At 42.0% G+C, this 10,949-nt stretch overlaps 1 protein-coding gene across 1 annotated transcript; it reads left to right on the top strand.

The window, feature by feature from the left end:
- Positions 1–1,682: 1,682 nt before the first annotated feature.
- tmem192 (transmembrane protein 192) lies at positions 1,683–10,949 on the top strand. Its single transcript, XM_071923389.2, has 6 exons — positions 1,683–1,806; positions 2,315–2,470; positions 2,582–2,843; positions 3,019–3,141; positions 9,151–9,256; positions 9,985–10,949. The coding sequence occupies exons 1-6, from the start codon at positions 1,777–1,779 to the stop codon at positions 10,097–10,099; spliced, it is 792 nt and encodes a 263-aa protein (XP_071779490.1). The 5' UTR covers positions 1,683–1,776; the 3' UTR covers positions 10,100–10,949.

Genomic DNA, 10,949 nt, shown 5'->3' with positions numbered 1-10,949 from the left:
AAACACTACTGTCTTTAACACATTGGTCCCTAAATCTATGTATTAACAGACATTCATTAACCCCTGCTTGTGCACTGATTATGTGACTCCACTCTCTGAGTGTACAGTAAAGTGGTTTGGGTTGGATAACCTTTTGTAGCTTGACCATTATAATGCCTTACTCATCCCTTCTGATTCATTTTTGGTTTTGTGTTTACGGTTTTGCATGAAAGAAGAACATACATATATAAGTTATTGTTATTGTGAGTATTGCTCAGATGGCATAGTGTGAGTTTGACTTTGTTGGTTGTTATCTTCTCCCCAGTGGAACTTTGACTTTGGTATTTCCTCTTGTATGTTGTACATCATCTTCTTTTTGAATCTAGGGAACCCAATCACTTTTACCTGTGTGTCTTTATAATTCGTTTTACAAGAATGAGAATGCATGTTAGTAATAATGCTAGTTCTTTGGATTTTAAATATTTTCCCTTCAAGATGTTTTAGATATTGTTTATTCTCGTAGCTTGATTGCATCAGAATTAGTGCCTTATGTTATGAATGGGAGGGCTAGTGTATGTGCAGGAGTATTTCACACTCACACGGACCTCTGGGTCTAGGCACATTGTGTGTGTGTGTGTGTGCGCGCGTGGGTGTGTATGTGTGTGTACGTGCGTGTTCATGCATGTACAGTATGTATGCAATGTGTGCTGATTTGACTTGAAGCACAGTTCCATACCAGCAAAAAAAATGTTAAATGGATCTCCTACTCACCTTTGGTTCTCTTCCACCCATGAGCTAAACCAATGACACAAAGTTATTTGCTGCTTCCAATCAAGTATTCCCTATACTATGTCAGTTAGGTAATCTCCTACAATCTCTCCCCATCTGCCTCCATCACAAGTGTTGCCTCCCCAGAGTCTGAACTGAACTTCTCTCTCCTCTCCCTGTGCCGTTGCCTCTATCTGGAGCTGGAGGTCATCAGCAGTTTGACCCTAGGTGTGTTCTTCAGGGCTGACAGCTTCTTCATCACTTAGAGGAGTGCAGTGCTCAGTTCATTGGCTTTTATAGCAAGTGTATGTTTATCAATAAAATATTTTAAATGGAATATTGTCTGCTTTTTCCTTTGAGTTGTCTTTAATTGAGATGCAATTTATGTCAACAGAGGCAGTGATTAATGTAGGTAGGCTATTCTGACCCCAAACAAAAATAATCCAGAAGAACTCAACCAATAAACATTAGACTTGATTTTAGACTTCTTGTGTAACATTTCGAAGAGTATTATTGGAATTCTTTGAGATGATTGCATACCTTTTAGGATGTAATATCGGTAGCCTATATTTATTCGAATCCCAAAAACTTGTATTAAGCCAATCGACCAAATACCTAACGTTAATATTTTAAATTCATGTTAATTACAGAGAGCACTTTTCCCTCTGTGGGTTCATGTGTATGGAGAAGGTAAGGAGGGTGGCGGTACAGAAAAACAAACGCACACACGGGCATCATTCGCCACCTACAACTGAAATAAAATATTTTACCTACCTATTTCCCTGGTCACTTAAATAATAGTTGTTTTCCTCTCTTCTCTGATAATCTATTGCTATACAGTAGCTCTGCCTGGAACTATTTGTGCTAGGAACTAAAGTTAAACACAGAACGGGACCGAAAAAGATGGAAGCCGGAAGTTTATCAACTGTCAAAGCAGGGGATTGGCTGCCACCGACAACAGTATGTAGGTTAATGGTCGTTTGTTATCCTTTCATTTTGTCTTAAAAACAACAACGAATACCACACAAAATGGATTCAAAGGGAGCCCCGCAATATGCAGTATGTATAAATCGTTTAATGTTAGCTACCACGTCAACGTTGAGCTTGTTCAGTGCAGAGAAGTTACATTAAACTAATAGTAGCACTAGCTAGCTAGCTGGTGAACACCTAAATAGTATTACTATTAGTAATGTAGTTTAGTCGTTTAACCGCAGTTTGCAAGTGTCTCATTGGTAGCTTTCAGATATCTTAGAAAACTAGCTAGCAAGCGTTAGCACCATTAACGCACACTAGACTTCACGTGATCAGTCATCACGTTAGTTACCAAGCTTTTTCCTGTTTTCAGTGGAGATGTTGAAGTGAGTTTACTGTAGCCTGTAGTTCAAGAATGTCAAGTATGTTTAAAAATAGTTATTATGAAAATAGTTTGTATCTCTCTCTCTCTCTCTCTCTCTCTCTCTCTCTCTCTCTCTCTCTATCACTGAATAACACACATTCAAACACAAACTGGCCAGCAGGCAGGCTGTTTTTCACATACAGTATATTAGTATTGTATTTGTTTTGCCAGGCCGCCGGCACCTCAGTCGATATGACCCGGAGCTCAGAGGAAGACCCTCTGGTGGATGGACCTCTGATCTCTGCTGACACCCTCCACTCTGTCATCAGGAGAGAGTTTCAGACTATACCCACTCCCTGCCCTGCGGTCCTACTGTCTTTCCTTCATGTATGTCACACCCACAGACACATGGTGTTACACACTGTGCTGGCTTGCACTACTGCCTCTTGTGTCTGATACTTCAATCTCACTTGCAATACCCTTTCTTTCTCTTTTTAGATTGTGTATGTGGCGTTGTCCATGTGCGTGGCAGTGGTGTGCGTGTTGAAATTTGGCCGGGAGGAGGAGTGTGCGAGTGTGTTGGGTAATGTGCGAGGGGAGAGTGTCATTGTGTTTGGGAAGGTGTGTTTATGGGTGTTGGTGCTGTTGTTTGGTGGGTGTGTGCAGCACCATCACAACCGGGCCAGGAGCAGAGGATACCTCCGATTCTACCGACAGACACAGGGACTGAAGCACCTGCCGCTCACCATACACTCTACAGGTGTGGCTTCACATAAACACAAAGGCTATCTACCATGTTAAAATCAAATAAGATGTTTGTTTTTCAGGGAACCATAAAGGCTATCATTTCCAAATGTTGAGCTCCATTTTCTCCACAAGGTGGCAGTGTTTTCATAGTAAAGCTAAAGTAAATGTGTGTGTGTGTGTTTTTGTAGGAAATGTGTTACTGTTAGCTGTTCTGGCTGCTCGACTATCAGAACCCGTGTTCATCTACATGCTGCTCAGCGTTCTGGGGTTGGAGCTCTTGGTGGGGTTGCCATGTCTGCTCTTCTACACAGGTAATACAGTATCTGTAACGCCTGTGAACTGATTCCATGCTTTTTCAAAAAGAGTGCTTCAAATCACTTGTAATTTTGTTATTGTTGAATGAGTTAGTTTGGTTTGTAGAGTAGATTTTACTCACAGTTTGCTCAGTTACACGCCGCCCCTCACTCTGGAGTTGTAGATTTACACTTTATTAAGATAGCAATATTTCATGGATTTTTGATCTATCCCTGAAACTTGGTGAGGATTTATTGTATTGTCATTGGAGTGTTGCAGCATGTAGTCATTGTTCATTGTTAACCATGTTTTTTTTTTACTAATATCAGTAGTGCTATATGGAGAAGACACGCCCTATAAATTATATTATACACACAAACACACACACTACCCCCACACTAACTAGATACATTCGCATCACAATACCCCCGGCCCTACCCTTTTCAGACTCACCAGCATGACAATCAACCATTCAGCCTTCTGCCATCTTTCCCTCTCTCTCTCTCTCTCTCTCTCTCTCTCTCTCTCTCTCTCCCTCCCTGTCTCTCTCTCTTTCCCTCTCTCTCTCTCTCTTTCTCTTTCCCTCTCTCTCTTTCTCTTTCCCTCTCTCTCTCTCTCTCCCTCCCTGTCTCTCTCTCTTTCCCTCTCTCTCTCTCTCTCTTTCTCTTTCCCTCTCTCTCTCTCTCTCTTTCTCTTTCCCTCTCTCTCTCTCTCTCTCTCTCTCTCTCTCTCTCTCTCTGTCTCTCAGAGTCAGAGAAGGCTTTCTTGGCATAAATCAAGTAGTATTTAGTGTTGCCATAGCATATTACTGTAGCACAGGAGAAAATAAGATACAATATAGCCTAGATGAATATGGTACAATAAAGGATAGGCAAATTCAATAATTATAGAAACTAAATTTTTTTTCTCCCTTCTTTCCATATATGATTCCATAAATATGATAATATGCAATACTATGGGCAATATATAGTAGATCCATATGCAATGCATAACAGTCAATTTAGTACCTAATTTTCATCCCTGATATTATAACACAATGAAACATATGTGGCAGCAAGTAACATTGTTTTGTCCTCCTGTCCAAGAATCATTGCGAGTTTGAATGCATTTGGGAGGGAATAGAAGTTAGGAATTGCTCTTTCAAGTAGTTAGTATGTTTTTCGCATACTTTTGTATTTTGGACATTGTAAAAGTGCAATTCCGTGTACTTGTTGCAGTTCACAGGCTGACACAGCCTTTTGTCTTTGGGCACCCATTCTTTTTTATATCTTCCTGTTTCAATATTTAGATTATGATCACTAATCCTTAGTTTTGTAAAGATTTTCATTCTTTTACATTTTGAAAATTCAATTTTCTAAGGAAGAAGTGAGTAAGATTGCAGTTTATTTTGTAATTTGGTTTCAGATTCCCAAAGTCAGCTCTGTTAAGATGGTGCCAGAATTTTATGGCTCTTTTTGGATTTCTAAGTGTAAGGGAAAGACTCCTAGTTCTGCTTAGCAAGCATTGCTTGGAGCATTTCTGTTTACACCAAGGACTGATTTGCAGAACTCAAGCTGAAAGATTTCCGACAGACTTTTGTCCCATTTATCAAAGTATGGGAAACAGATAGGGGCCCATACTTCACTCCAGTATGGGTAACAGGATCGACTGATTATATTTTGAGCCATACCTTTATAGGTATATTCTACCAAACTTTAACTTCATGGCATAAAATATGGCATAAAATACATGTCTTGCTTTATCACTTAGAGTCTTTGTAGCTGAGCCAAAACTCCCAGATGAACCGATTTCCAGTCCAAGATCATTGTAACTTGTACTGTTTAAGTGTGATTCCTCCATACTTAAAGTGGAATTTATCTCCCTGGGATCTGGACTTCTTCTGAAACACTGAGGTTTTATCTAAGTTTACTGTCAGTTCCCTCTACTGACAGTATTGCTCAACTAATTGTTGGAGCCCATCTGCTGTAGATGACAGTATGACTCAGTCATTAGCATAGAGTAACGATTTAACCTCTGTATCATGTATGGTGAGACCAGGGGCTGCAGACTGTTCCAATACTGTAGTTATTTCATTTATACAGATGTTGAACAATACTGGACTCAGACTGCAGCCCTGCCCCACCCCATGTTCTTTTACAAAAAATCTGTTGTTTTTGCAATATTTTATAAAACAATTCTTTATACCATATTGAATCAAAGGCCTTTTTGAAGTCAATGAAGCAGGCAAATATTTTTTTATTTTGATTGTTTAAATTTTGATCTATCAGGGTGTGAAGGGAGAAGATGTGGTTGGAGGTATGTTTTTAGGTATAAAACCAATTTGGCTTCTACATAAAGCATTGTGCTTTATGAGAAAGGTCTGGATTTAGGATGCTGCAGATATTGTAACTGGGTAGTCTAAGGGATTTTGACACGGTTTAATCTCTGTCTCTCTCTCTCTCTCTCTCTCTCTCTCTCTCTCTCTGCTCTATCTCCCCTCTCTTTCTCGCATCCCTCGTTCTATCTGCTCCCAATGCTTCTACTATACAGCATGTCTGGCACTGGCCTCAACATTGTTATTTAATTTTGTGATACATTGCATATTCCACCAAATATTGGCCAGTATTAGACTTGCCTCAAACTCTTCTAGTATTGTATACTGAAATACAGAATGGACACAACTTGCAGTTGTTATTAAAGACCAGAATATTGGGTAAAGGCTGAAACACTGGCCAATGTATGGTACAAAGTATATCCTCTCAGTTTGTAAAGGAAGACTGCTGTTAAAGATGCTGTATCAGAGGATATTGATATTGAAGAAACTGTATTGAAAGGAAATCCATATTAAAGGTGTGTTTGGCAGCTGAAGGGCACAGATTGGGGTAGAGATACTAGAGGCAAAGAGAGAAGATAAGAGGCATTAGGCTTTAGCCTAGCCAAAGGGTAGCCCTCAACCCACTCCACCCAACCACAGTGAGACTCACACAGACACTCACACATTGTCCTCTTGTTTACAGTGAGGGTGATTCAGCGTGTGAGGGGGGTATTTGTGTGTGCCCATTGCATTCCAGGTCAGATCAGTGCAGTCAGGCACGACTCAAACTGAGCGACGCCTTGCAGTGCAAACCTCATTACATAAGCACAAACACACAGGCATGCACACACACACACACACACACATCAACTTGTACAGAGCGAAGGTGGTATTGGTCAGTTCATAAGAGCAAAGGCAGAAGAAACCTTCTCTTTGTGGGTGAGTTAGAGAGAAAGAGGGAGATGTAATGCCTGCAGCCATGAAGTTCCATAGAGGAAGGCCTCGTTCAACTTCTCTTTGAAGTGCGTGCTGAATGTAAGTGTGTGTGTGTGTGTGTGTGTGTGTGTGTGTGCACATGTGTGTGTGTCTTTGAGGTTTGCTGTATGTATCTGCCTCTCTCATTATAACATGAATACACTCTCCTCTATAGGCCTGCATGCTCCTTACACATCAAAGCCATGCCTTGGCCTTCAAAGACTTAACTTAGAATACATCTCTCCTCTTTTTGGTCAGAACTTAGTGTAAGCACTGCAGGGCAGAGGGATGACACACACACACACACACACACACACACACACCCACACACACCCACACACACTGAAGTGCCCCTTTAATGCCAATCCAGCTGATTGCAGCTGGTGTAAAGCAAGGCTCCTCTGAAAGCCATTGTGGAGAAAAGACCAAGACGATACCAGAAGTGTAACTGTGGACAAAGCCAGGTTCCAGTCATAAGTGATGTTCTGGGTTTAACATCTGAAGTTAACTCAAAGTTAAGAAGGGCACAATATCTTGATTCCTTACACAAAAATGTAGAATAACGGTGAAGAATCTGTACCCTTCAGAATTTAGAATGGGTTGTTGCTTTGCACGGTAGCACCGATTTTTATTTATTTTTTCCACTGCCGAATCTTCAGGGGATCATTCATCTTCAAGCTCAAAGCCTGAGCACAACGTCAGCATCCTTTTCAGGGATTCTCCTTGAAGGAACTCTCTCCTGCAGCTCCTACACAGATCTGTACACACATCTTAGCACATCTTTGTGAGCAGGACTGATTTTCCAGCAGATAGTACAGTTCCATACTACTTTGCATGCTTTTAAGTTCCTAAGCTGCAGCTAAGAGGTGTTGACTCTCCCCCTTTCCTTATCCGAGATCGAATCTCAGCATGCCGTAGGTGCTGCGATCCATTTCCTTCAGTGCTCTGATGTCAATACAGCTTAACTGTAAGCATTTAATTTGTGAGCACTACACGTGTTACCATTAGCTGTTCGCACCTACCTAGCTGCACTATCACCTGGAAATGTGTGCTTCTAGAAGGCTGATTGAAGTGGGTCAGATCTGAGGCATCACATTAGACCGGGTCTGAGCACTGTCTATCCAGCCGTGTGTGTGAGTGTGTGTGTCTCTAACAGGAAGGTGTGAAATGTGTCGCCTCCTTTCCACTGCAGCGTTAGGCTCTCTCCGTCCTTCCATCCTGGTATCTCTCTCTGTCTTTTGCCCCCTGCTGTAGTTCATGACACTCTAGAGACTCCATCCTGACTTCCAGCCCATCTACCCTATCTTCACACTTCATCCTTTTCCTTATGTACTCTAATTGACAAGAGATTTGGTTGAGTTGAGAGATGGACCACTGACCTTATACTTGCAGCCCAAATCCAGTAATTTTGTCAATTTTCCCTCTTCTTGGAAAGGCATTATAGTAGGGATGACAATTCAATATATCGCAATACAAAAATGTGACAATATGTTTGGTGGAGCAGAAAAATGAATCGCAATATTAGCTCCATTTTATTCTGCTGTAGTAATCACAAATGACATCACAATTTCACAAGCTCTCCATCCAAATTATATTATTTGTACTTTGTAATGACATTTTTAAATTGTTGATTATTATTCTGGCAAGCCAGTGCCATTGCGAGAAAGATCTGTGTCTCAGAAATAAACATAATTCTGCACAGTCAGACTTTGTTGTCACTGAACATTTATTTATTACATCGTATTGTGGTTGTATCGAATGGTATTGTTACGTGTGTAATGTATCGAACCCCATATCACGTATCAAACCGTATCGTGAGATAAGCACATCGTCCCATCCCTACATCATAGTTTACTGAAAGCTGGGAAAATGTTTGCATTTAGTCTGTTCATAGATTCACTACAGTTGATGTAAACATTTGACAACAATTTGCCACTCCACCTTATCATCTCTGAAACGACAAAGGCAAGCTCATCATCGCTTTTTGTCCTTTTTTTTCTTCTATTCTTCTCCCCACTTCTTCATTTCTCTGCCTTTCCTGGAATGTCTCACACATACTTGCTCACTATTGCTGTATTTACACACACACACACACACACACAGATTTAGGGTCTCATTATGCAGGAATTTGCAGTATTTCTGTGGTTTGTATGTGTGGATGTTGAGATGAGTTGCCGCACTGTAGCAAAGTAAAGATAGCGCTCTTTAGAACCTCCCTGACAATTTCCTCTGGCTAATGACACTCTGCCTTATCAATACTCAGTCAGCTCCTCCCTCTGCCCTTCCCCACACACTCACCTCACATCCGCACACAAACACACACACACCACAGCCTTATCTTGATTTAAAACAGTACCACCATCTCCCATACACATTCCCGGCTCCTCTTACAGCTACTGTATACTACACACACACACACACACACACCTTGCCGCTAATCCCACCCCTTGTGTAAAGGTGTATGTTAAGGGTGTGAGAATTAGAGGTTTGAGTGCAGGATATGACAGCCCATAAGGACTGAGTGCAGGATATAACAGCCTGTGTGTGTTTAGGAGAGAGAGAAGGGCATGGAAGACAATAAAAAAACAAATGTGTGCTCTTTCTCACCTGAGTGATTAACTTTGGCAGGACGGCTCTCACTGCCTACTGTTTCTATCTGCGTGTGTGTTTATGTGCAACGTACAAGTCACTGGGTTAAAACAATGGTGTCATGATTTAATTAGAAAAGTAACTAAAGTTGTTTTGTATGCCTTTCTAGTCAAGGTGATGCAGTTCAACAGGGAGCGAGCTGTCCCGGATGTCAGTCACGAAGAACATTCACACACCTACAGTAGCACAAGCCTACCTACTGAGACTGGCTTCAGGTACACACATTTATTCTTTCACAAACTCACTCTGGCACTCACTGAGCGCGTTTACATGCACGCTAATCAACGGCAATTCAACGATTAATCAAGCGATCGTGTAAACAGCACCGTGCGATTTCCTCAGTTGGATAAAGGCTGTGACTGCATTATGAGAAATCCAATTAGCACAGCTAGGTTTTTGCTCAGTCTTTTGGATTATTCAGTGCATGTATACCCGTAGTCTGGTTTCTTTAGTTTTTTTTACATCTGCGATTGAGTGCAAGCATAACCGGATAGAGAAGACAAAAACCGGGAAACAGTAAACATCTAACAGCATGGAGAAGAAGGAGAGCGTTTGTTACTGTTTTGCAACCGTAAGTAGTGCAAAATAATGAGAGACAGAAACCTGACCATATGAAAATAAGGTACGTGCAGCGCCATGTTCAAAGTCCAAAACAACTGGCAGAAAGTTTGAAATTCACATCACTTCCTTAAGGAGAGAAATCCAACTATGACTGAATCATGTAAACCAGGGTTTTCCCCATTATCGCATTACTAGAGAGCACGTAAACGCGTCAGTTGAATTATTGCCATAACCTAATTATTCCCAGTTACCGGGTTATTAGTGTGCATGTAAACGTGCTCACTCACTCACAGCTGACCCACTGAGACACACACACACACACACACACACACACACACATACACCGTGTCTTGTTCACCTGTGCTTTGTGTGTGTGTCACAGAGAGGGCTCCAGTCTGGAGGAGGTGGTGGAGAAGCAGGCCGACCTGATAGAGTACCTGAAACAGCACAACACCTTACTGAGCAAGCGGCTGCTCAACCTCACCGCTCAGCACTGACCGCAGTCCGGCCTCTGCCTCCCTCTCAGCCCGCCGCGACCCTCTCTGGAGCAGATGGCCCCGCGGAGCGAGAGCCTGATCACTTTAACACCCAGTTCTTAAGAGACAGACAAAGGAGAAGGGGACGGGATCCACGGGGTTTGAAGGAGAGGATTGAGGAGAGAAGAAACACTGGATAAGAGACTAAAGATATCAGTGGTTTACTGAGTAAGGAAAGCCCTCTACACACACACACACGCACACACACACCTGCACACACAGACTGAGACGGGAGGGCTTCCACGCGCGACGTCCTCTGAAAACCAGGATCACCTGAGATGAACAGATAGTAGAAGGAATAAGAGGAGGAGAGGAGCCAATGCGGGACAAGAGAGTGGAGGATGGTAAAAGAGGAGCGGTAGGAGGAGAAGAGACATGGGTCACAGATCAGAGGGGAGGGGTTTTATTACTGTGTTACGACCCCTAGTGACCTGTGTATGCGGGTCCTTTGGTGACTGTGAGAGAAAGCGACGGAAAAGGTGACATTGTTTTAGAGATCATCTGTGCTTAGCGGGGACAGAGACAAAGTTAATGCCAAATGCACTGAAAGAGCGGGAGGGAGAAGAGGAAGAGGCGGAAAGGTTATCGCTTATCAGGGTCGGACGACACGCGAGAGAGAGGGATCGAGTAACGCTATAAATGCCTATAAGTGTGATTTTACTTGTGACTGTGTGTGTATGTGCGTTGAGATGGTGTGAATGTGTTCCCTTAATGCTTATCTTACTGAATATGTGGCTTTTTTTTTTCTATTTGTCCAATTATTAAGTTTGTGTATTTGTGATCAGGTTCCAATAAATCTTTAATATTCTCA

The sequence above is a fragment of the Centroberyx gerrardi genome, chromosome 3, assembly GCF_048128805.1.
Source record: "Centroberyx gerrardi isolate f3 chromosome 3, fCenGer3.hap1.cur.20231027, whole genome shotgun sequence".
NCBI classification, from domain to species: Eukaryota; Metazoa; Chordata; class Actinopteri; order Beryciformes; family Berycidae; genus Centroberyx; species Centroberyx gerrardi.
The sequence above is the reverse complement of the archived record's forward strand: the minus strand, read 5'-3'. Positions and strand labels throughout refer to the sequence as shown.

Excerpts from the sequence above, each read along its gene's own strand:
- tmem192 (XM_071923389.2), top strand. The coding sequence starts at position 1,777 with ATGGATTCAAAGGGAGCCCCGCAATATGCA. Across the intron at positions 1,807-2,314 it reads AGGGAGCCCCGCAATATGCA|GCCGCCGGCACCTCAGTCGA; the intron begins GTATGTATAAAT and ends TTGTTTTGCCAG. Across the intron at positions 2,844-3,018 it reads GCTCACCATACACTCTACAG|GAAATGTGTTACTGTTAGCT; the intron begins GTGTGGCTTCAC and ends GTGTTTTTGTAG.